General features: G+C 43.2%; 2 protein-coding genes and 1 long non-coding RNA gene across 5 annotated transcripts; 1 reads left to right on the top strand and 2 right to left on the bottom strand.

Moving 5' to 3' along the window:
• The first annotated feature begins 253 nt into the window (after window positions 1–253).
• On the top strand, window positions 254–7,580 carry esrp1 (epithelial splicing regulatory protein 1). 3 transcript variants are annotated; one of them, XM_088387549.1, is made up of 15 exons: window positions 254–596; window positions 1,092–1,250; window positions 1,334–1,450; window positions 1,933–2,041; window positions 2,263–2,397; window positions 2,481–2,535; window positions 2,617–2,724; window positions 2,796–2,928; window positions 3,003–3,045; window positions 3,130–3,449; window positions 3,661–3,885; window positions 3,995–4,247; window positions 5,286–5,466; window positions 5,807–5,939; window positions 6,386–7,580. In XM_088387549.1, exons 1-15 carry the CDS (start codon window positions 465–467, stop codon window positions 6,521–6,523), a joined length of 2,241 nt encoding a protein of 746 aa, XP_088243675.1. In that variant the 5' UTR covers window positions 254–464; the 3' UTR covers window positions 6,524–7,580. The 3 variants fall into 3 exon arrangements, with proteins under 3 accessions (XP_088243675.1, XP_088243676.1, XP_088243674.1); XM_088387550.1 differs by having other exon boundaries at window positions 255–596; window positions 2,614–2,724; window positions 3,995–4,235; XM_088387548.1 differs by having other exon boundaries at window positions 255–596; window positions 2,614–2,724.
• On the bottom strand, window positions 4,951–8,507 carry LOC148391866 (uncharacterized). Its single transcript, XR_015860907.1, has 2 exons — window positions 8,421–8,507; window positions 4,951–7,549 (listed from the first exon to the last, which is right to left on the bottom strand). It is a non-coding gene; the product is annotated as an uncharacterized LOC148391866 (long non-coding RNA).
• Window positions 8,508–8,764: 257 nt separating this feature from the next.
• Window positions 8,765–20,992, bottom strand: epb41l4b (erythrocyte membrane protein band 4.1 like 4B). Its single transcript, XM_088387532.1, has 23 exons — window positions 20,212–20,992; window positions 18,489–18,593; window positions 18,362–18,404; window positions 18,013–18,091; window positions 17,774–17,818; window positions 16,997–17,049; window positions 16,627–16,747; window positions 16,279–16,366; window positions 16,117–16,205; window positions 15,329–15,398; window positions 15,077–15,246; window positions 14,461–14,570; window positions 13,914–13,950; window positions 13,487–13,508; window positions 13,252–13,358; window positions 11,691–11,830; window positions 11,424–11,545; window positions 11,208–11,327; window positions 11,068–11,123; window positions 10,686–10,838; window positions 10,496–10,616; window positions 10,277–10,410; window positions 8,765–9,886 (listed from the first exon to the last, which is right to left on the bottom strand). The coding sequence occupies exons 1-23, from the start codon at window positions 20,464–20,466 to the stop codon at window positions 9,823–9,825; spliced, it is 2,304 nt and encodes a 767-aa protein (XP_088243658.1). The 5' UTR covers window positions 20,467–20,992; the 3' UTR covers window positions 8,765–9,822.
• Between the last annotated feature and the right edge of the window lie 310 nt (window positions 20,993–21,302).

Below are 21,302 nucleotides of genomic sequence, written 5' to 3'. Positions count from 1 at the left end.
ATACGAAGATACAGTGACAAATTATGTTATTAAATGTTTATTTAATTATAATTACATTATTTTGAAACAAGTAAAACTCTCATATTAAAATAATTACCTAGTTTATGTTATCATTCAAACTTTATTTGGGAATAACCTGGCCGATATTAAAAACAAAAAATGAAAACATTTTGTCGTCGTCTGCCACGTCACTGTAGTCGGGAGGGAGGCGGCAGGTAAAAACGTCACGTGATCGACACAGGTAGTCGCTTGACTACAAAAACGACGTTCGGCCATTGCTTCGCGATGGTGGCTTCGGGAGGGCTTCACATGAAATAATCAAAATAAACAAATCCACCACGCCGACGAAGTCGGGAGGATACACGGAGGTCACCTTTTTGCGCCCAAGTGTCAAAGGTGTTTGTTCCGATTTGAACTAAGTGTGGAGCTCGCTGAAGTATTTATTTACTTTCGACGGTCCTCGAATGACGGCGCAGGTAGATTATTTGGTGGTGCTGTGCGCCACCACATCTGGCGCCAGCGGGGAGCTGCTTGGCTCCGACGAGAAGGAGTTAGCGAGGCTGATATGGCAGCAGGTGGATGTCAACAACAAAAAGGTAAACATCCAAAGCCTCTATAATATTTCAGCGCTATATGCTTGTAAATGAAGTAACTTTTTAACTGGATTCTAATGGCGTAAATATTTAATTAGTATTAGATGGAAGACTTGCATGTGAGATGCCCAATGATGAATATTTTTAGTTGAAATACATTTGTCTTACTCTTATGTAATAACAGTGTCGTAATACTATATTTAACAATTCAGTCTTTACGGATTCCCATGACCGTATCTTGTATCGTCGACACAAGTCTGAATTTTCTTTCTGAATATATGTTAAAAGTTTGCAAGTGTTCAAGTATTGCTTCGATTACATCATTATCTTCTTCTTTATTCTTCTTTCATTACCTTCTTTACTATCGTGAGACCAGGGAAGGACAATTTTAAGTATGATATGAGAGTCATTTAATTTAAAATTGGATCATTTTGCAACCATATGAAACTTTGCATTGCTTTGTTTCACAATCAACATGGTTTTCATGTTTGTGCGAAGTTGGGCAAGGTGAACGAGCTGCTGATTAAGCCTGAAGTGTCAGAATTGACGGATGAAAAAAAGGAGGAGGATGTGGTGGAGGAGCACGTGGAAGAAGAAAACGTATCCGGGGCAGATTGTATATTTACAGCAAAGAGCCTGGAGACAGCTTTAAATACGGTAATATTTACTCCAACGGGCGCAATGGCGGCCATTGTCATTATCCACGCCAGAATTCATTTCTTTTTCAAAACGCTCCGCAGTTTCATCTCCAGCTGACAAATGAGGTGAACAGCGCAGGTGCGGGCACGTCAGTGTGTTTATGTACCGACGGGCAGCTCCACATCCGTCAAGTGATTCACCCCGAGGCCGCCAGCAAGGTGAGCGGGCTGGGTAGGTGAACGCCCCACAGCCAGGGCGGATGCTCACTCGCTTTCCTTTGGGCAGGAAACTTTTTTTTTTTTCCCCAGCACACACACACGAAGCCGCAAATCATTGTTGCGGTGTTCCTGCTTGAAGTTGCTCAGTTTAAGACGACTTGACGACAGCAACACACCCATGCGCATACCGCATTTTAGCACAACAACTTTCCCCGCAAATTAAAAAAAAAAACAGAAGCCGGTTAAGGTGCCGACAGTAAATATCATCCAAATTAGTCGCTACTGACATCATTACTAATGTTTTCACTCCACTACTATATGAAAATAAAAAGAATGTTCTGCAATAATCGATATTACCCAACCAGTGAGTTTTAAATTATGAGTGACTAGTACTAAAAACTACCAGTCTGTAGTATGACACCTATAGCGTACTAATGTTTTTATAAACAAGTTATAACAAGGCTTACGTCTTCGTTTTCCAGAACATCCTGGTCCCGGACTGTTTCTACTCCTTCTTTGACCTCCGTAAAGAATTCAAAACGCACTTCCCCTCTGACCTCAGTACTTTGGATGTCAACACCATGGTGGAGTGTATCCTTTTCGAATTTGTTGTTCTTTGGCCTTTGCTTATGGCTACCGACGAGCCACTGGGAGTTTGAGTCGGGAATTTATATTCTGAAATGCAAATGACGAACATCTCGTTAAAGTGTGTTTAACTAGCGGGCGCACACACACGCAGGAAGAGGAAACAACTTCAGCCTCCTATCGCCGTTTCTCACGAGATTATTTTTCTTAACTGACATCGTGTTCAGCTTTAAGCATATCTATGGAATCACCTGCTATGCTGGGAATGCCAGATCCATCGGTCCCGTTGCCTCCAGAAGTAGCCGTGCAGCAGGTCCGGATGATGGCCCAAATTGTCCTCAGTCTGCTTTCTGAGCCACTACGTGAGTAGCACACAAAGAAACAATAAAGGTTCTGATATTTATTTATGATTTCCGTTCTTATCACCGTGACTTTTTAATCGCAGTTCATACATTCTCAAACCCGGAAAGAGTTAATGAGAAATTTGAGACGGGTACGTGGTAAGTCATTTCCGACTCTTCATTTTTATAGACTTCCTTTTGAAGCACAAGCACTTCACCTTGAACGTTTGTTTGCAGCAGTAAAATGGAGAAAGTGAGTGACAGCACAATCATCCGAGCCAGAGGGTTGCCATGGCAATCCTCCGACCAGGACATCGCCCGTTTCTTCAGCGGACTCAATATTGCCAAGTAAGTACGTCACCGTGAATTGAAGAAAAGCCCAAAACGTGTCTGACGGGATCTTGTGTGATGTCACGCAGAGGCGGGGCCGCGCTGTGCCTCAACGCTCAAGGGAGGAGGAACGGCGAGGCCCTCGTTCGTTTCGTCAGCGAAGAACATCGAGACCTGGCGCTGCAACGACACAAGCATCATATGGGCAACAGATACATTGAGGTCATAAAAAAAAAAAAAAAAAATCACCTACCTCTCGTCATATCATTTTATAATGGACCGTCTTTTCATTGCAGGTTTACAAAGCAACTGGAGAAGACTTCCTGAAGATAGCAGGAGGTGAGACGAACAATCAGTGGACTCACATATTGGTTAATGAAGATTACCGATTGGACAATCATCCATCTTGTGTCTCCGTGCCAGGTACCTCCAACGAAGTCGCCATCTTCTTATCCCGCGAGGACCAAATCATCGTGAGGATGCGAGGCCTTCCCTTCACGGCCACGCACGAGCAAGTGCTGGCTTTCTTCTCGCCAGAAGACGACCTCAAAGACACGTGTCCCGTCAGCGGAGGGAGGGACGGCATTCTATTCGTTCGCTACCCGGACGGCCGACCCACTGGCGACGCTTTCGTGCTGTTCGCCTGTGATGAACATGCTCAGAGTGCGCTTAGGAAGCACAAGGAGATCCTCGGGAGGAGATATATTGAGTTATTCAAGAGTACTGCAGCAGAAGTCCAGCAGGTACTTTTTAAATCAGCAGATCCTGCATATGGGAGTGACCCCCCCCACTACTCCTTAATTATTTGCTAAAAGCACTAAAGTAGGCTGGGTTTGTTTACTTTTACACAGTAACTGTAATAAGTTCTCCTTTGTCCTCTGTTCATTCAGTCTTGGGTTTTTATTGACTTCCAGATAACTTTTTTTTTTCCTGCAATCCCATTTTGTGGTCCAGGTGCTGAACCGCTACTCGTCGGCGCCGCTGATCCCCGTAGCCCCCGCCCCCTTGCTATCAGTGTTGCCCGCAATGTCTCTCCTGCCCCCTCCCATCATCGTGAGGGACTGCCTGAGGCTGCGGGGTTTGCCCTACTCGGCCAGCATCGAAGATATTCTCACCTTCTTGGGCGACTTCACCAACGACATCCGACCGCACGGCGTTCACATGGTCCTCAATCAGCAGGTACGGGTGAGCTCAGCTAAATTCAGAAACAGGAAGCTAAAAATAGATCGGGGAACTCAGAGGTTAAAGGGGAAGTCGCGGTTTCTAATTGGAATTTTTGAATTTTCAGGGTCGCCCATCCGGCGACTGCTTCATCCAGATGACGTCGGCAGAGCGAGCGCTTTCAGCCTCGCAGCAACTCCACAAGCACGTGATGTGCTCCCAGCACGGCCCCAACAGCCGCTACGTGGAGGTGTTCCCCTGCAGCGCCGAGGAAATGGGCCTGGTGCTGATGGGAGGCTCGCTCTCGCACACGCACACACACACACACAACCGGAACAGGAGTGGGACGGGGCTCAGCCCGCCGCCATGTAAGTCCAGACGTAAGTGCTGCTGGTAGCTGGGGGTGCTTCGGGCCTTGCGGGGGTAGGTGGGCTCCCGCCGTTGGGTGGGGGCAGGGTTGCTGGGTTTTTTCTTCAATCTAGACCTGTGGACTGGACATACTGGTCCGACCAGGAGATTCACAACTGTGTGTGTGTGTGTGGTGCCTCTTAATGATTTAGTGTGATTTACTTGATTGCATGCCCAAATGTTACTCTTTCAATTTGGACCCGATCGAAATTCACACCAAATGCATGTTTGTTACATTCCCTTTCACTTTTTGTGCCTAACGATGCTTAATGAGGGTTGCATTAAAAAAAAATTAGGAGGGGTCAAATGTGGTTTGCGTTTTAAAACCCTCGTCTTACCAGTTCGTCTTGGTTGCGGAGAAGGGTGGCAACACCTATTGTGCTCGCCTCATTAAGTCACGAAAAAAGGAGGGCGGAGCTTAACACGACAGGTGATGGAAATGAGCTTGCTTTTTAAAAGCCTTTCACTCACACTTATTATGATTAGTTAATGATCACAGACACATCGCAAACTGTAGACAGAATTGAGGTCATGTTGGGACTAGTCTTAACTTTTATGACTAGCAATAAATGCCAAATAGTGAGTTCCTGTTCTATATAGACAAATATAATGCCTGGGGGGGGCAAATACCAATTTTGGGAAGGGAAAGGATTCAAATCAATACAATTACTAAAGTTTTATTTCTTTTACTCATTTAACTAGTGTAGTTAGAAAATTTTGCTTGATTTGGGGAAAGTAGAGCACAAATTAATTCCAAGGAGGCTGACAATTGCAAACCACGGTCACCCACTTCACCTTTCCACCAATTAAGAAAAACAAAAAAAAGCTAACTACTCATTTTGACAACAACGTGGCACACATTGTGTCTACATAAAACACTTGCGTGTCCAGTGAAGTGAATGTGATCATTGTTTGCAAGCGTGCATGAGCGCATCTCCTCGACGGCACAATCACGTCTTTTGTGTCAGCGTGCTTCAAGCCGGCTTTTGTTTCTGTCGTCGCTGTTCCAGGTTTATCTCCGCCGTCCTACTCCTTCACCCCCAATCCGCCTGTCCTAACCCCCGAGGCCGCCGCCGCGCTCTACCCGCCGCTCGGTCAGGTGTTGCTAGGTCCTCGCCCCCTCCTCCCGGGGCATGCCTACTACCCGTCCACGGCGCAGCTATATATGAACTACGCGGCCTACTATCCCAGGTAAGGAGATTGTGTTCAATCAAAATAATAATAATCACTTATCAGAATCTTTGTGGATGCCTTTTTTGCAGTTACCTAAAGACAATTTTTCACGGATATCACATATTTCCCTGAAAAGCCACATTAATTATTTAAGGCTCCACCTTGTCAAAGCAAGGAGTGCCGTCTGGTTTTTCGGGTGTGACCTCGGGCAAAGGTAGCTAATAACTCAACTTTATGGGATTGGAACCTGCTTAACGTGGGCGAGAAGCGACATTTTGCGCTACCGCTGTTTAGCTAATAAACACACACTTTCGAATATACAGATAACCTGTCTTTTTTTTTTTTTTTTCTCTCACAGCCCACCTGGTTCTCCCACTACGATGGGCTTCTTCCCCTCCCCCAACGTCCTCTCCTCGCCCGGGGGGTTGATGCGCATGCCGGGTCTGACCTACAACAGCAAAGACCTCATTAACGCAGTGCAGGGCTATCAGGTAAATAAAATGCTTCAATAGAATCCAAATATGAATCTCCTTGTGTCGAGGGTGTGTGTTGTCAGACACGCCGCGTTCGCCCGGAGGCTCGCAAACGAGTTTATCCTGTCTCCTCTCCCCGACTCTCGCGCTCCCCTGCTTGCTTCGACTTGTAGCCGTGGAGTTCTTGTCAGGGTAGAATGCCGATAACCAGAAATGTGCTTAATACACTAAAAGCCGGTGTATTTATTTAGGGCTTTGCGTGGCCTTTTGTATGGCATCCTCCCGGTGTCGATTCATCCCGTCACTCACGTTGTGTAACTCAGCCGGGATATTCAAAAAGTGGAAGGCTCGTGGCAAGGGAGAATCTGCAGGGAGCCATTTGTAATTTCAAAATAAAGCTTAACATTGATATAGTCAGAAAAAAATATGGAAAATAATTAATTTGTGAAATTGTGTCGCTCCAGACTGCCGTGGAGCCGGTCTCCGTCCTAAACAGCAGCCTGATGGGCCAACCGGGTAACGGCGAGCCTCCCGTGGTGTCCCTCCCAACTTTGATGAGCAAACCCTCCGGACACTATCTGGACCTGAGCCAGCTGCTCTAAGCCGCAACCACGTATTAGCTTTTTTCAAGTAGTTTTATTTATATCTTCCAAAAACAGCCACTATTATATTTTATACTACGTATGGCTTTGACCCAAAAAAAAAAATCTTTTATTGCACAATGTGTATCTTTTACAAAAGCTTTGTAGATTTTTTTTTTGTGTTACATTTTTTGAATAATCACTATTATATATTTGCTAGCCAAAGTAGTAAAAAAATGACTTTGTAGCAAGAGAGCTCAATGTTTCAACGTTCTCTGTGAAGAGAGACAATGTGTGTGTGCATATGTGTGTGTGAATGAACTATATGTGTTATATTTTGACAAAGCAGCATTTGGGCCACACTGAAAATGATTTTTTTTTTTTTTAATTTTCAATCTGGCCCTCCCACTCCTTCCAGCCCATGTTTTGATAGCTCCTCTGTTTCTGATCCATGTGATACATTTTACTCCACCTCCACTACACATTGTATTGGATTTGGACGTTTGAGTCCATGAAGAACAGTTAACAATCAAACCTTCCGATGTTTACACAAGGGGCCGATACCAATGCACTGCTAATCGATACTTATTCTAACGGCACAAAAATAAATTTGAATGCCGGTTTACGTTATGTTACACTGTGAGTCGCTCTAAAGCTTCATTAATGCTGAGAACTAGATTGGGCTAACTCCATTTGACTTTGAAATATGCATTTTCGCCATTCATTTCTGCACTTATCTTTAAAAATGACCAAAAAAGGAGCGAACCCACTCTTGTTCTCAGTGACTCATGTGCCTACATATATGTACATTTTATTGCCAATGTTCTTGTGCCTTTTGTTGGAGATTAAAGCAAAGCTCCAGTTGTTTGTAACCTTAGCGAATAGCTCCGAGTGGACTCTCGTCACGATCTCATCTTACAGAGCGAACCTTACAAATCTTATTAGACATTTCTCCAACCAAAGGCTGCTAAATAAACACAAACCTTAGATGCCCATTGAATCCATTATGAACTTGTTTTGTGTATGTAGCACGACTGGAAGGTCCTGCTGAAAAATAAACGTATTATGACATTTGCAACACTCTGTCTAGCATTGTTTGTATATAAGAAAGGATGACAACACAAAACGCCCCGAGGTGAGAGTGGGAACTCCCTCACACGGTCAACGGTGATTACACACACTTACACATATTCTAGTAGTGTCTCGAGAGGAAGAATAGTGAGAACAGGAAAAGGGGAAGAAAGAAGGAAAGCAGACAAAAAGATCGTCACAACCCTTCTGGGCAGATTTGCCATTGTTGTAATTTAATATTAGTGCACACCCCACCCTGCCTGCTTGAAACTCTCATGCTGACTCTTATCTCCACAGAAATTGATGGATGGACATATTAGATCTTTCAAGCCAGCATTTGGTTTTTTCCCAGCAAAGTAATGCAAAGTACATAAGGAAACACCATTCTTTAGTAAATCACATCTAATCATCACAACACAGCAATTAGGGCGTGAGTCACTGCTTGATATACCTGACATACAGGTGTGGGGGGGCTGCTGAATCAGTTGATTTTTTTTTTTCTTTCTTTATAAGGGCAGCATTCCCTTGCAGGGCGGGTAGGACACACACACAGATGCAAGCATGCAGGGCGAGGCTGATCCACATTCCCATGTGACACAAAACACAGGTTCCTACGCTCTTTTTGAAAAGATGATGACGTGTCTTTTGTTTGGTGCACCCTGATGTGATGTGACGTGGCTGCACATGCATACTATATGACAATATGTATAATGGAAATGTATTCATTTGGTTGCAAATATATTTATTTTGTAATATTTCTTCCAAATGCTTATTAACAATATTTCTTACTTACCTAAATTGAGTACAGCATTGCACATTTGCACTTTTTGGGAGCATTAATACTTACTTTCTAACTTTTGCTTGTTTGGTTCTGCCATGTTTCCTTCATATCTCCGGGTATATTTCTTCTTCATTTTTATTTTGGTGGAGCAAATGCCTTGTTAAACAGACGTGGTAGAACAGTAGCTCTCTCTGGTGTTAAAATTTGAAAATGCAATACACTCAGGCAAGAGTTGAAGTGCGGGCCATATTTTATTCTATTTATAAATTGGCCCGCGCGCCATAGTTTGGACACCCATGCTCTATGTTGCCACGAAATGTACTGTATTTATAGTTTAGTACAGTATATTGTACTCATCTGCCAGCGGGGCAAATGTCTCCCCCTTGTGGACAAAAACGATTATAAAACACTCCAAGTTAATAATTTATTCCTTCAATTTCCTAATCAACAAAACAACAAATAATGCAATACATTTGTCTCTCTGAGAGAAGAAAAAACATGTAAAGGAACAAGTTTACACTTTGTTGCTTAAAAGAGCATGCAACACAATCCGCACAAAAAGGCTTCTTCTTCAATTCCTCGTGATTTAAATCATCCACCAAGATATTGGAAAGTACTGTGAAATCCTAAAACGATTAAAAAGCTGGAACAAGTTTGGAAAGTTCTTTTATGAGTTGTCGGTTACTTTTGTTGACTGTACTCCAGTCCAGAAAGTGAGGTTCATTCGAAAAAAGGCATGCTTGGATTAGTTTAAAGAAGTCATTGGGACAAACAGAAACAAATATAGCGGTGTGATAGCTAGGTGTCCCAATATTTTTGTCCATGGAGCAGTAGACAAATCTTGAGCTGGATGCATACGTTCAAAGTTACATTCAAGTTGTTGAAAAATACCCGACAAAAATCTCAACACTGTCACCTTCATGCAGGCAGCACCAGTCCCATCTGCTGCTTAAATCCTCTTTGGATTCCCTCTTTTACATTTACAGACAGTCTCTAGTGTCAGTTGGGCAAGTACAAACCTTTTCAGCAAATATAACATAACGACCTCTGTGCAAATACAGTGGTTATAAAAAGTCGACACACCCCTGTTCAAATACCAGTTTTATGTGACATACAAAATAAATGTGTGTAGGTGTGTGCCGACTCCCGGATAACATGAATTCGAACGCCACGTGTTCATTCTAAATCCAGTTATAGGAGGGTGTGTACACTTGTGCAACCAGTTATTTTTACTTCCTGTGTATACATTCATGGTGGAAAGAGTTTTGAAAGAATCCTGTTTTTTTTTTTAAACCTAACATTTGAATGTGGGTGTGGACTCTACCGTCAAAATCCAATAAATACTGATATTTTTCCATTATGGATTCATAATGCAAAATATGAAAGAAACTAAAATGCACAAATGTGGAGTTGCACCCGACGCTTTTGGGTCTTCGGCTTCCACATCTGGACTTCAAGCGACATGCTCTCAGAGCTCAGTCATCAAGAGGGCCCTCAGGATCTTCTCTCGGTCCAGCTTCACTTCTTCTCCACTACGCACACACAATTGTGTTTATTGTAAGAACACAAAAAGAAGCTAAAGAATTCAACAATTAAGGCGTATAAGTTCACTGGGTTCCCTTCTAGTGTATCTGTTACTTGGCCACTAGAGGGCAGTATCATGCAGCCATAATGAAGCGTTTCATAACTCCTGTCAGACGCAGTTCACATTATTTTTTCTTTTCTTTCCAAGAATAAAGAATAAATGGTTGTGAGAAAACCATTACTAGAAATACAAAGCGTGCCAACATTGCACAACGAATTATCCAACAAGTGAGGACAAATAGTACAAACAACAACAAGACTATTAACTAAGGGTTTCGACACATCTGCAGGTCCACCACAAAGTGTCCAGAAAGGAAATGACAGAATCAAAGTGTTACCTGTCATGGTGGGCTGCAAGGTAAGGGACCAAGTGAGGGAGGGGACTACAGTAGCACGAAGGAGAGCGGTGGGGAGAAGGCAAAGGGGACACACAGCATGGACTAGCCACTTCCAGTTTTGGCACATAGTCCACCTGGAATGCACATGGACGTATACGCACAAAGACGATTCTCAAATGTTCAAACAAATTTTTTTTTTTTAACTCGCATGTGTGTTACCTGTGGGTAAATGGAGGGCTGGACCTGTTTGTCCAGTGAAGTGGTGGAGCCCGACTTGGCTGTGCTTTCGAAGGAGATGGCTGCAAGAGCTTCTGGGAGGTTGTCTTCATCTTCATGGTTACTGAGGAGCAAGAAAAGGAATTTTAAAAAAAAAGATTGAGAGAGTGACGTGTGTGTGTTGCGAACTCACAAGCTGAACTGTCTGACCAGACGTTTTCTACGGTTGGTGCACGAGCCCGAATTAGGATGGAGACTATCGGATGTAAAACGACCATCCGGTCTCGGGGACATTTTGTCTGCAGGCAAACTGGACGCAGATGAATCTTGAGAGGAGTTCTGATACCTGTTGACAAGATAGTCTCGTATTTGTTGAGAATAATAAAACTAAATCTTCCAGAATCAATTCTTCATCTATTGTAACGTCCTTGTAATTATATAAAGTATCTAACCAATCAGAAAAAAGTAGGCTCATTCAAAAGTAAGTACGCCCATGATGAAGCGTCTTTTTTTTTTCGAAGTGGGAACAAGCATAGAGAAAGAAAGCGAGAGGGAAGAGGATGAATAGAACTTGCCTGTCCTTGAGAGTCACATGGGAGTTCATTCCTCTTGGACTCACTGAACCGTCCTTCTATTTGGTGGCGGAGGCACACACACACAAAAAAAAGGGATGCAAATATGCAAATAAGCCGGAGATCATGTATATGCTACCAACCCTGAAAGCCGCCTCCATCTGGGCCTTCAGAATGTTACACTTGAGGTGGTCTCGAAGCAGGGCCGGGGAGGAGGCGGTTGAGGGGTGGAGAGATTTTTCAGAGAGCTGCTTCTCTTCTGCCTGCAGATGAGAAGGAGGAGGAGGGGGGGAGTGAAGTCAGACCGGAAACATCTTGTCAGTAGAGAAAGAAAGTCAGCGTGCGGAAATGTGCCTGACCTTGTTGTCCATGTTGATGCAGAGTGAGGGCCAGGCAGGACATTCGTTGTCTGACTCCATCGGCTTGCAGAACGACGGAGACATGTCCAACTCATCTCTGTGACAGGGTGAAGCTCGACACTCTTCGAAAAAAAGGAAAAAAAAACATGGTTGAAATGATTTCAACTAAGGGGTGTGTAAACTTTTTCTATCCCCGGATAAAGGTTTAGTGCACGAAAAGGCGAAAGCGGAAATTGGATCGGTAACTCGATTGTTCATTTTACTCACTGCTTTTGTTGTGTGTGTGGCAGAGCGTGTCCTGGCTGTGCGTGTGGCGCCGGTGACGGCGATGGACCTTTCCCGAATACGACGTCTCGTTCTCTTCCACGCTGAGCTGATGGTCGGAGGCGGGACCGCTCAGAGGGAAGCTGAGGACGACACGGCACATCAAAAGCAATCATTCCTGCCGATAATTTTTCAACCTAATTCCACATAATAAAATTCTCACTCCACATTAAATTTCATTCCTATTTATTCCAGTAAAATCTTAATTATTCCCATTGTAGGTTTTTCCTTTACAAATATACAGAAGAAAAATCATTCACATTTCTCTATTTTATTAGCAATAAGGCAAAAACCCATTCATTAAGCCACAAATTAATTCCAGAATACTCACGATTAAGAAAAAGCACATTAGACTGGAGTATAGTACGTAAACAACTTTTGGTGAATCGATAACTGTCATTCATGATGTCACGGTGAACTGTAAAGCATAAAGCAGGAGCAAATTATCCATGTTTGGATCCTTGCGACCTTTGGGAAATAACATCTTTTAAGTGCTTCGTCACATAATTGCTTCCTGCAAGCGAAGAAAGATCGAAAACTGTAAAATGTAAAACAGCGGTAGGGAACACTTTGCTTTTAATGTACCATGTAAAATATTTTTTGGGAAATTTAATTTGCCTAGGGCAATAATTCTCCCAATATGCTACCATTAATTAAGAAAAGTTGCTTTCAATTTCCTCTCTTGAGGTGCTGATGTTCAAACAAGTCAATATCACAATGTTAAATATGCTTTTTTTTTTAAGAATAAAACTTTTTGGGCCGGGCCGAAGCAAATCCTCTCCTGGGCCACGTACAGCCCACGAGCCATATGTTTCCCACACTTGCTATATAAAGTATAAGACGTCACAAAACAGGCTTTTTCTTAAAACCATAGCAACAAATGATATTATTGGACATAAATGAACCAATCACAAGACAACTAAGCTAATATCGTGACTCATGTTACATTCAAGAGGTGTCGACTGGACACGCAATGTGATGAATAATGGACGATGATGATGATGATGAGGGAGGTTCTTGCTTTTTTTGTTTTTTTAAGGAGATGACAGGGCAGTCTGTGTAAGTCCAAAGTCAAATAGAGGTCAAAGTGTCGTCATGACCTTGTCCTTGTGAACGACACTGATGATGGGTGCGTAGTGCAAGCTGCTGGTTCGTTCTGGGACGACGGGGTGACTGGACACGGGACTGGTCGATGGGGAAGGCCTGAACACACGCGCACGTACACAAGGACACACATAGCGAGTACACACAGACACACACATGTGATGCATGACATGAAATGAGATGAAAACACAATTTGACGTCAACTTGTTTTTTTACTTCCACATTTATCTCATTAAATTGGTTGAAATAATGAATAAATATTTTTAAAAAACTATAAAATAATTCAGATTAAATTCGGTTTAATGGGTTCATTCATTTAAATTATATTAGGAATATTAAAAATTCGTTACGCTCGATTGACGGAAACCTTGTTTGACGGAGGTCGCCACGCCTGACTTACCTGTGCGGCGCCGTGTGTCCGGCGGGTTGCAGGTAAACGGAAGGTGTGTAGGCGGGGTGGGACGGGCGCCACGCCTCATGACCCGCCACCGGGATGTTGTGTTGGTACTGGAAGGGATTGAAGGGACGACGAAAATGAAATGTTGTTGCGCACAGACCGAGCCAGACTTTTGCATGCTATGAATGTGTGCATATGTGTGTGTCTGTGTGTAAGTAGGTCATCTGAGGTCACTCACTGCATGTAGGCTGGGATCAGGGCTGGCATGAAGGCAGAGAAAGAATGACAACAATCAGTGATGCCAGATTAACTTTAATACTTTAATTTCATGGGGAGTTAAGACCAATGCGATTCACAATCCCGACTAATTTTGGATGTTTCGAAAAGATCCTGGTCACGTCTAGCTTAATCTGCAAGGTCCTCGGTAAGTGGACTCGATATCGAGCCAGGTCGTATTGTCATCCGTGCTTGTTCAGGCTAAACAAACCATGTTTTGTCTTGAAACAAAAACTTTCAAGACATTCAAGGTCATCACTTGTTATACAACAAGCTTTTAATGCTCGTCGAAAATTGGCGCCATTTACGCCCGCTAGGCTGTTTGAACGATAAATGCATATTTAATATATTTTCATAAAATAACATGTATGTGGGGTTTTTGGTGTTACCTGATGCGTGGAGGCTTGGCTGGAGAAATGGCAGAGACTATAAGGATAACACACACACACATGTACACACACACACACACACACACACATCATTAGCAAGGAACAAGTGCGTCACTGTGTTTTCTCAATGATGTGTCAACAATATGTCGGATGGAATGGAGGTTAAAGGAGTCCAAGTGGAAACCTTTTGGGAATGCCAGGTAATTTTTTTGAAGCTATCAAGGTAAATTATCAGCTAGTGCGAGAGGTGATAATTAGCTCCTCTTTGTTCAAAACTATTGTCGGGGATTATGATTATACAGACATTTTATTATATCCACATTAGAATGAGATCTAACGTTTGAAAAATTAAATATAATTAGAACTCGGTAGAGAAGAGTGAAATATAATGTACCGAAACATTCTACATAAAAAAAAAAAAAGTGTTTTCCATAAATTGGGAATTGGGGGGGAAAACTGTGACTCATAGAGGCGTGTGAAAAGCAGGTTCTTCTAATCTGCCAGGTTACATGTACTGTACATAATTGCGTGTGCAGATAAGACTCACCTTTGCCCAGCGACTGCGTGCGGGAGGGGTATCGTTTGCTCGGCCGCCTCTCGAAGGTGCTGGCTCTCCTCAGGCGGCTTCCGTGAGTCGCCTGGTACTCCGTTTTACCGCTGAGAACAAAATATTTTGCTTGTTATTGCAGCTACAGCTCAAAACATTGGAAATTCTATCAGAGCGCAAATTGAATTACAACATCTTGTCATTTAAGGATAGACTATATCTTCATTAAAAACATTCCCACTTAAGTGCCAATTAGTTGATTTAATTTCCTTCAGGAAAGATGTTGTTGCCTGCTGACTAGTGAGCACCTTTGTGAAGCTGAGAAAGGAAAAAAAAAAAAACAAGAAGTGTCCATCAAGACAGAGTATTTGCTTTAATAAAAAGTGAGAAGGAAAAAAAACAATACGAAGGGCATATCTCGGTCGCCATAGGAACACCTCTACGTAACCATAGATACGAAGTAACCATAGACAACGGCAACATTATTTGGTTTGTTTCTTACTGCTGGTTTACTTGCATTATTCTTTCTTTATGAGATTTTTTTTTTAATATGGAATTAAATTTTTTATAATCAATATATTCTCAAGGGGGAATTTTAGTTTAGAAACAGCGCTACCTGAATCGGAAGCGAGAGCCCAGTCGAGTGAAGTCGCTCCGGCCTGGCTTGCCCGTGGTGGGCTGGCGTAGCCGGAAGAAGGCGTGGCTCTCCACCGCGCACTTCCACACGTGCTTGCAACTCTTGGCGCTGTCCAGCTGGAACACAAACGTGTGCTCCTGCTCTCGGCCCTTCATAGTGGAATTAAAAAAATAAATAAAAATTGGAGTCCAGCCAACATTGACCTCATCTTTGCATGTGTTGTACGCAAACCTGATCGTCATCTTCCACCACCACCAGAGTGAGTCGACTCTTTTTGAAGTCCAGACGTGTGATTTTGGGCCTGAATAGCATATTGTGCACATTTTAGTTAAAACCAAATTTATACTATAATGAAATGCAAAAAATACATTAAGCATTAATTAATTAATTAAAATTATTTTAAAATTTATATATATATAAAATAATTTCAAATAATATATATTTTTTAATTAATTAAATTATTTTTTTTAAAATTGAGCATTAAATCACAGTTGATTACTAAATGAAATCTTTGTCGATATATTTTATTTTTCAACATTTGCCTGTAGTTAAGTCATTTTTGGGACGTCTTGTAAAAGCAGAACGTCAACAAAAGCACAAAAATAAAATGTGGTGAATTATTGTGTTCTCTGCTGTGTTAAAAGAACACAATCAATGCCGTGCAGCCATTGTGTTACCGCGCGAGCGCTCCAGCCACGCTCCGTTGAGTTGTTTGTTTACTTTGGATGTGCAAATCGGCAGGTGCGAGATTCTTCGCTATCTGTGGTCTGTGACGTGATTTTTTCCTTTGCGGTGAAACAAGTTTGCAACTTGTACCTACAACTTCATTCAACACCCACGTGGAGATTTCCAAAATCCAACTTAAAAACATCACCACTTCTTCAAATGTCTCGATATTTAAATCACTGTAACAGCCGAGTGGTAAAAGCAGCAGGGGGCACCCCTGATAAATACTTGACATTTTGCTTAGCTCTTTCAACGCACACACATACACAAGAAGATACTTCAAAACATCTCACCAAAAGAAGAGCCCGATTTTATTGGATCCCTCAAACACCAAGATGCCAGTAGGAGTGAGACCCAGTGCGTAGTCACAACCATCTCTCCCCTGATGATGATGAATTCAGCACTCGAGAATTCACAGCGATGTGTAATAAATAAATATATAAATAAAAACACACCTTAACAAAGTGCATATCGACGCCGTAGAGCTCCAACCACTTGCATTTGTTGAGGAAGGAGATCTCGGCTTGAGTTGGACTCTTCCCCCTGAAAAGAAAAAAAATAATAATTCAAATGCGCTGATGATTGGTGTCCTGCATTGCGTTTGTCCTTGCGTGGCCCAGCGGGTTCAGTGAAAGCACAGCATATGTAATCTAATCCGAGTTGGGAGCCATCAGACCCGCCGCTGGGTTAAATACAGCCCCGGAATCAATCAAGACCCTCCGAGGATTAATCCCCTCTTAATCCTTCACACAGACCGACGAACTGACTGGATGAGCGGAGGAGGTCGAGGAGACGGTTCTCACCTGAGATCCAGCCACCTGCTGAAGATGTCCGCCTCCATGGCCTCGCTCTGCTTGGGAGTGAAGCGGAATTCCGAGACCAGTTCGGGGGAGTGATCCAAGGGATCGCAGTCCCCCAGCTCGCCTGGAAATACGGAAAAGGAACAAAATTGCATCTGATGTGCCTCACAATCACTTTTTATTTCAAGCACGTACTCCAAATTGTTTTGGGAGCAAAAATCATTTTCAGAATAATGTCGTGTGAAAAGCTATCAAAGCAAACAACCATTTTTTTTCCCCCCCGTATGAAAAATGACATATTTCATTTCTTTCCAAATATTGTCTCAACGAAATGAAAAGAAAGAAAATCATCTTGGAGGTGAAGTTTACTCACTTTGCAAACAATAGGCGGCCAGCTCTACTGAGACATCGTATGGACATTTCAATCTGAGGAGAGGAGGAAAAAAAAAAAAAAAAAGGGGAGGGGTGGGGGGTGAGACCAGTGTGATGAGCTGCTTTCAGTGGGACTGCTTGACACGCACTCGCCGAGTCAAATACAATATGTGTGTGCGTGTGTATAAAAATGAGAAGCAACCCTTTTCCCAAAATAATCACCTCTTCAGATCCTGATCTTGAGTGTTAGAATAGAGCTGCACTCGGGGGATCTATGGCCCAGATAGAGCCGGAACATCGAGATGGCCAACACACCCGTGTGTGTGTGTGTGTGTGTGTCTAAGAAGATCTACAAGTCCCACAAATCCTCGTAAATAAATAGTACTACTAAATAAGAGAAATTAGAAAACTGTCAGCGCCTGAGGCGGTCTGCGCCACTGTGGGAAATCATAGCGTATTGAACGCAAAAGAATCACTAACATAAAAAAATGAGGTCAAAGGTCGCCCGTGTAAGAAAATAGCGATTGTAGCAGCGCTACAAGATTATGCTGACTCAGCATATTAGTATTTTTGTTTATACAAAATATTGTGTCGAGTGTTGTTTAGTAGACAGGGGGCGTTGTTGTTTCCTTGACGTATAAGAATCTAAATAAAATGTATATTTCAAGATGTTTTCAGGCTAAGCTAATTAGCTTAGCTGAATGAAAAGCTAATTTTGGTGTGCAAGGCAAAATATTAAGAGTGGTCTGCATAGATAAAACAAACATAACAGACTTACTTGCCAGACAAAATGTCCTGTCGAAGCTGCAGCACAAACAGATACCTGCGGCACATGTAAAAAAAAAAATTAAAAACATAAAATACATTATGACCACGCTTTGCTCCAGTAAGGCTATTTGGATTTTTTTTTTTTTAATCCCAATCTTCCCATGGCAACAAAGTAATTAGCCTGGCGTCCCTTCTGGATCTCCTACTCATCATTATCATCAGGCCAAAGGAGATTTTTTTTTTTTTTACCTTGTGAATTCCTCACGCAGGTTATTTGGCTCTGATGAGTAAAATTTCACTCGGAAGAAGAGTCGGAATGGCGAACCATCTAAAAAGAAATAAGACAATTGATCAACAGTTTTTTTTTCAAGCACACTGAATGCCATTAGGAAATCCTGCACAGCCTAACAACCAATCACGGTTCAGCTTGTTGCTGCCTCCCGTTGCTATCTTCGAGTGAGTAAATAAGCCCCCCTCGGCCACTATTCGTGTCAATTACAGAAGCTCCTGAATTGAATTTTCTGTGGAGAGCAAACAAGGGTACGGCTCCTAATACTAATCACCTCATCCACATTTGATAACTGACTCATGGACTCACCTCTGATCTGTTTCTTGATTTGTTTGGACATATCCAACCAGTGCTGAAAGAAGCAGCGAGCGAGAATAAGCGCCGAGGAAAAAAAAATAAAAAAACAAGGTTATTGACATGCGTGTGGAGGACTCACCGAGACTTGGTCGGTGTCCATGTACTGCAGTCCAAAGTAATCCGCCTCCACCAGATCTATGTGATACATGATTTGGTCAAAAAGGTCCTGGCCTTTGCTTTTGCTCTACAACAGAAGAACAAAAAAGTTTTTTTGTTTTTTTTTTCCTAAAGAGGCTTTGTGAGTGTTGAGTAAAACCTGATCTTTAATTTTTTTTTAGGTGAGTTAGGGTTTCTTCAGTAAGGGAGGTTCACAGCCTTGTACTTTGGATCCTGATAACCAATCCAAACTTCCTGGTGAGGAAATCGGAGCTATTAAACGATTGGGGACATGATGGGGGGGGCAACCAATAGATGTTTGACATGCATAGTCGTCAATGGCAGTGAATGGGTTAAACACCCTTCCTCATTCTGCACAGGGTTATTTGAGTTGCAAAATGGATCCTATTGAAGCGGCAATTGTGGGCCAAAATTTGCCTGGCGTGTACAACTCCCAAATGTCTAATGAGTTTTTTTTTTTTTGGCTGGGCTCACCTGCGCGCAGCCTCCAGGGAAGCTTGAGGACATGAACAAACTTGTTGCGAAGCATTTGTGACTAAGCCGGTGCTCTGATGAGCCATGTGTCACTTTGCATTATTTGTTGGAACCTACATGTTGTTGTTGCGAGTCCCAGCTGGACACACACACACACGCAGACGCGGCGGGCAAAGCGGCGGGAGGTGACGCACACACAACCTTCAAAATGAAACCATCTTAGCAAAAGGCACTTACGCACGCATACCCACACACTGGCTCACCCACACACACTTGTACGTGTGTGACACCAAATAAGATCAGGGAGTCGGGGAATAGAGGAAGGGTGGAGAAGGATGGAGGAGAGAAAGTGGCGATGAGCAAGAGGGCGAGTAAAATAAAAAAGACGGCACACAAGAAGGGAAGATGAGGGGAGTTCCGAAATGATATAAACGGTGGTGTTTGTCCGGTTGGTTGGGTGAATTTCCCAAAATTCAAAACAGGGTATTATCTTTGTGTTGAATCACATTTTTGGAAAACAGATTGTACGATTGTGCAGTATCAACCAGCTTCCCTTGAAGCCAACCATAACTAACCACATCATGGCCGAAATGACAATAAATCGCTGACACAATGTTCGGTTATACAAATAGTCTCGAAGAATCTGTGGTTGCGGTCACAATCTGGGGTCATAGTTTGCTGCAATCTACAAGTGGGTCAAGTACTGGATGAAGCCAATGTTTGTTAAGGCCCTTTCAAACTTGTTCCGTGACTGATTCATATGTCAACACAGCAGTGGCACAGTATTTTTTTTTACTTTCATTATTGCCAGGTGAAGTGAGATTTAAGAAATTGTCCAATAATTGTCAAAGTCATGTTACTGCAAGATGTAAACAAGACAGGGGGTGACATTTTTGAGACAAATTACATCTAATTGAATTCAGTTTTTAATGAAATTCATCCATCATTGGTTTTTTTTTTTCGTATTTGACGTGACAGCCTGCTCAAACAATAGCGTAGCAGTATTTCATTGTCTGCCTGTCATTATACATCGGTGGCATAGATAGAGGAACAAATATCAATTATTTATAGTAAATCATTTTCAGGTCAATTAGGTGCAATTGTCATTAGTCTTCTATCTGTGACCAAAAAAAAAAAGTAATTTAAAAGTTAACACCAAGACTGGAAATTTCTTATCAGTGGGACCAACGCTCCACTGTGGAGCTACTCACGGACAAATCCACGCTGACATCCGAGCCGTCCAGCAGCAGAACCCGGCAAGTGATGGCGCTCTTCGCGTTCCCAGCAGCCGGTATGTGGACAGCCGCACCCCCGGTGACCACGGCGGGCGCGTGGACGACCTGCTGTTGGTGGGCCATGAGCAGGGGGTTCCCTCCTCCGGTCGTACCGTCCCGCTCGTCCCCATCTCTCGCCTGGAAGCGGCTCCTCGAGCGGCGGCTGAACGTCCGACGCAAAAAGCCCATCATTCTTCCTTCCGTGACGGAACGGAGTCCCACGACGGAAGTGGGTCGTGGTAAAGGGGGAAGAGTCCCGTCGGATCCACCTCCTCCACCGGGCCGAGGAGTCACTCGGTCGGCAGGCGCAGGAGGAGACTCGGCGGCTCAGGCAGGACGTGGGGACTCGACACGCATGCTAATGGAAGAAGCCAACCAGTTGATTTCCTCCCCGTGAGGGCCGCCCTCCACCACTTCCTCCCCGCTTTGCCCTGTCCTTTCCCGGGTGCACCTGCCGCCTTCTTCCTTGACGTTTACCCACTGACACACTGGGTGGCGGAAAAAAATCTCACCGTGACTCCGCAGTGGGAACCCTTAGTCACACGCTCCGGGGATGGGGGGGGAAGTCTCGCGCATCTGGGCCGGTATGGGAGCACCCCCCGCGGATCGACGAGCTTCAAAAGCACCACATGAGAAGCGCAAACTCGGCTGTGAGCTCACTGGTGAAAGTCAAACCAGCGAAACTGGACAAACAGCCTTACCTGCGCATGCGTAAAAACAGTTGAAACTTCTGCGACCCGTGTGTTTGCATTTGTATCTGCGTCTGCGTGTATGCGCGTGTACGCGACGCAAGCAGAACAGCGACATCTAGCGGACATCAGGAGAAAGTCGATGGTGTCAAGAAATCACCTAAAAAGCAATTTTATGTTCCCTATTAATTAACCGACGACTAATTATTCACCTATAACATGCGATGTTAGTCTTTAGGCATTAATAGTAGTATAATTAAAAATAAAAAAACTGACATAGTACATTTATTGGTTGAGCATGCATGAATTGACCTATTTGTGGATTTTCTTTTCTTTTTT

The sequence above is a fragment of the Syngnathus floridae genome, chromosome 10 (assembly GCF_059516105.1).
Source record: "Syngnathus floridae isolate MCC-2025c chromosome 10, RoL_Sflo_1.0, whole genome shotgun sequence".
In the NCBI taxonomy this organism is placed as follows: Eukaryota; Metazoa; Chordata; class Actinopteri; order Syngnathiformes; family Syngnathidae; genus Syngnathus; species Syngnathus floridae.
Note: the sequence above shows the minus strand (reverse complement) of the source record. Positions and strands in the feature narration are given on the sequence as shown.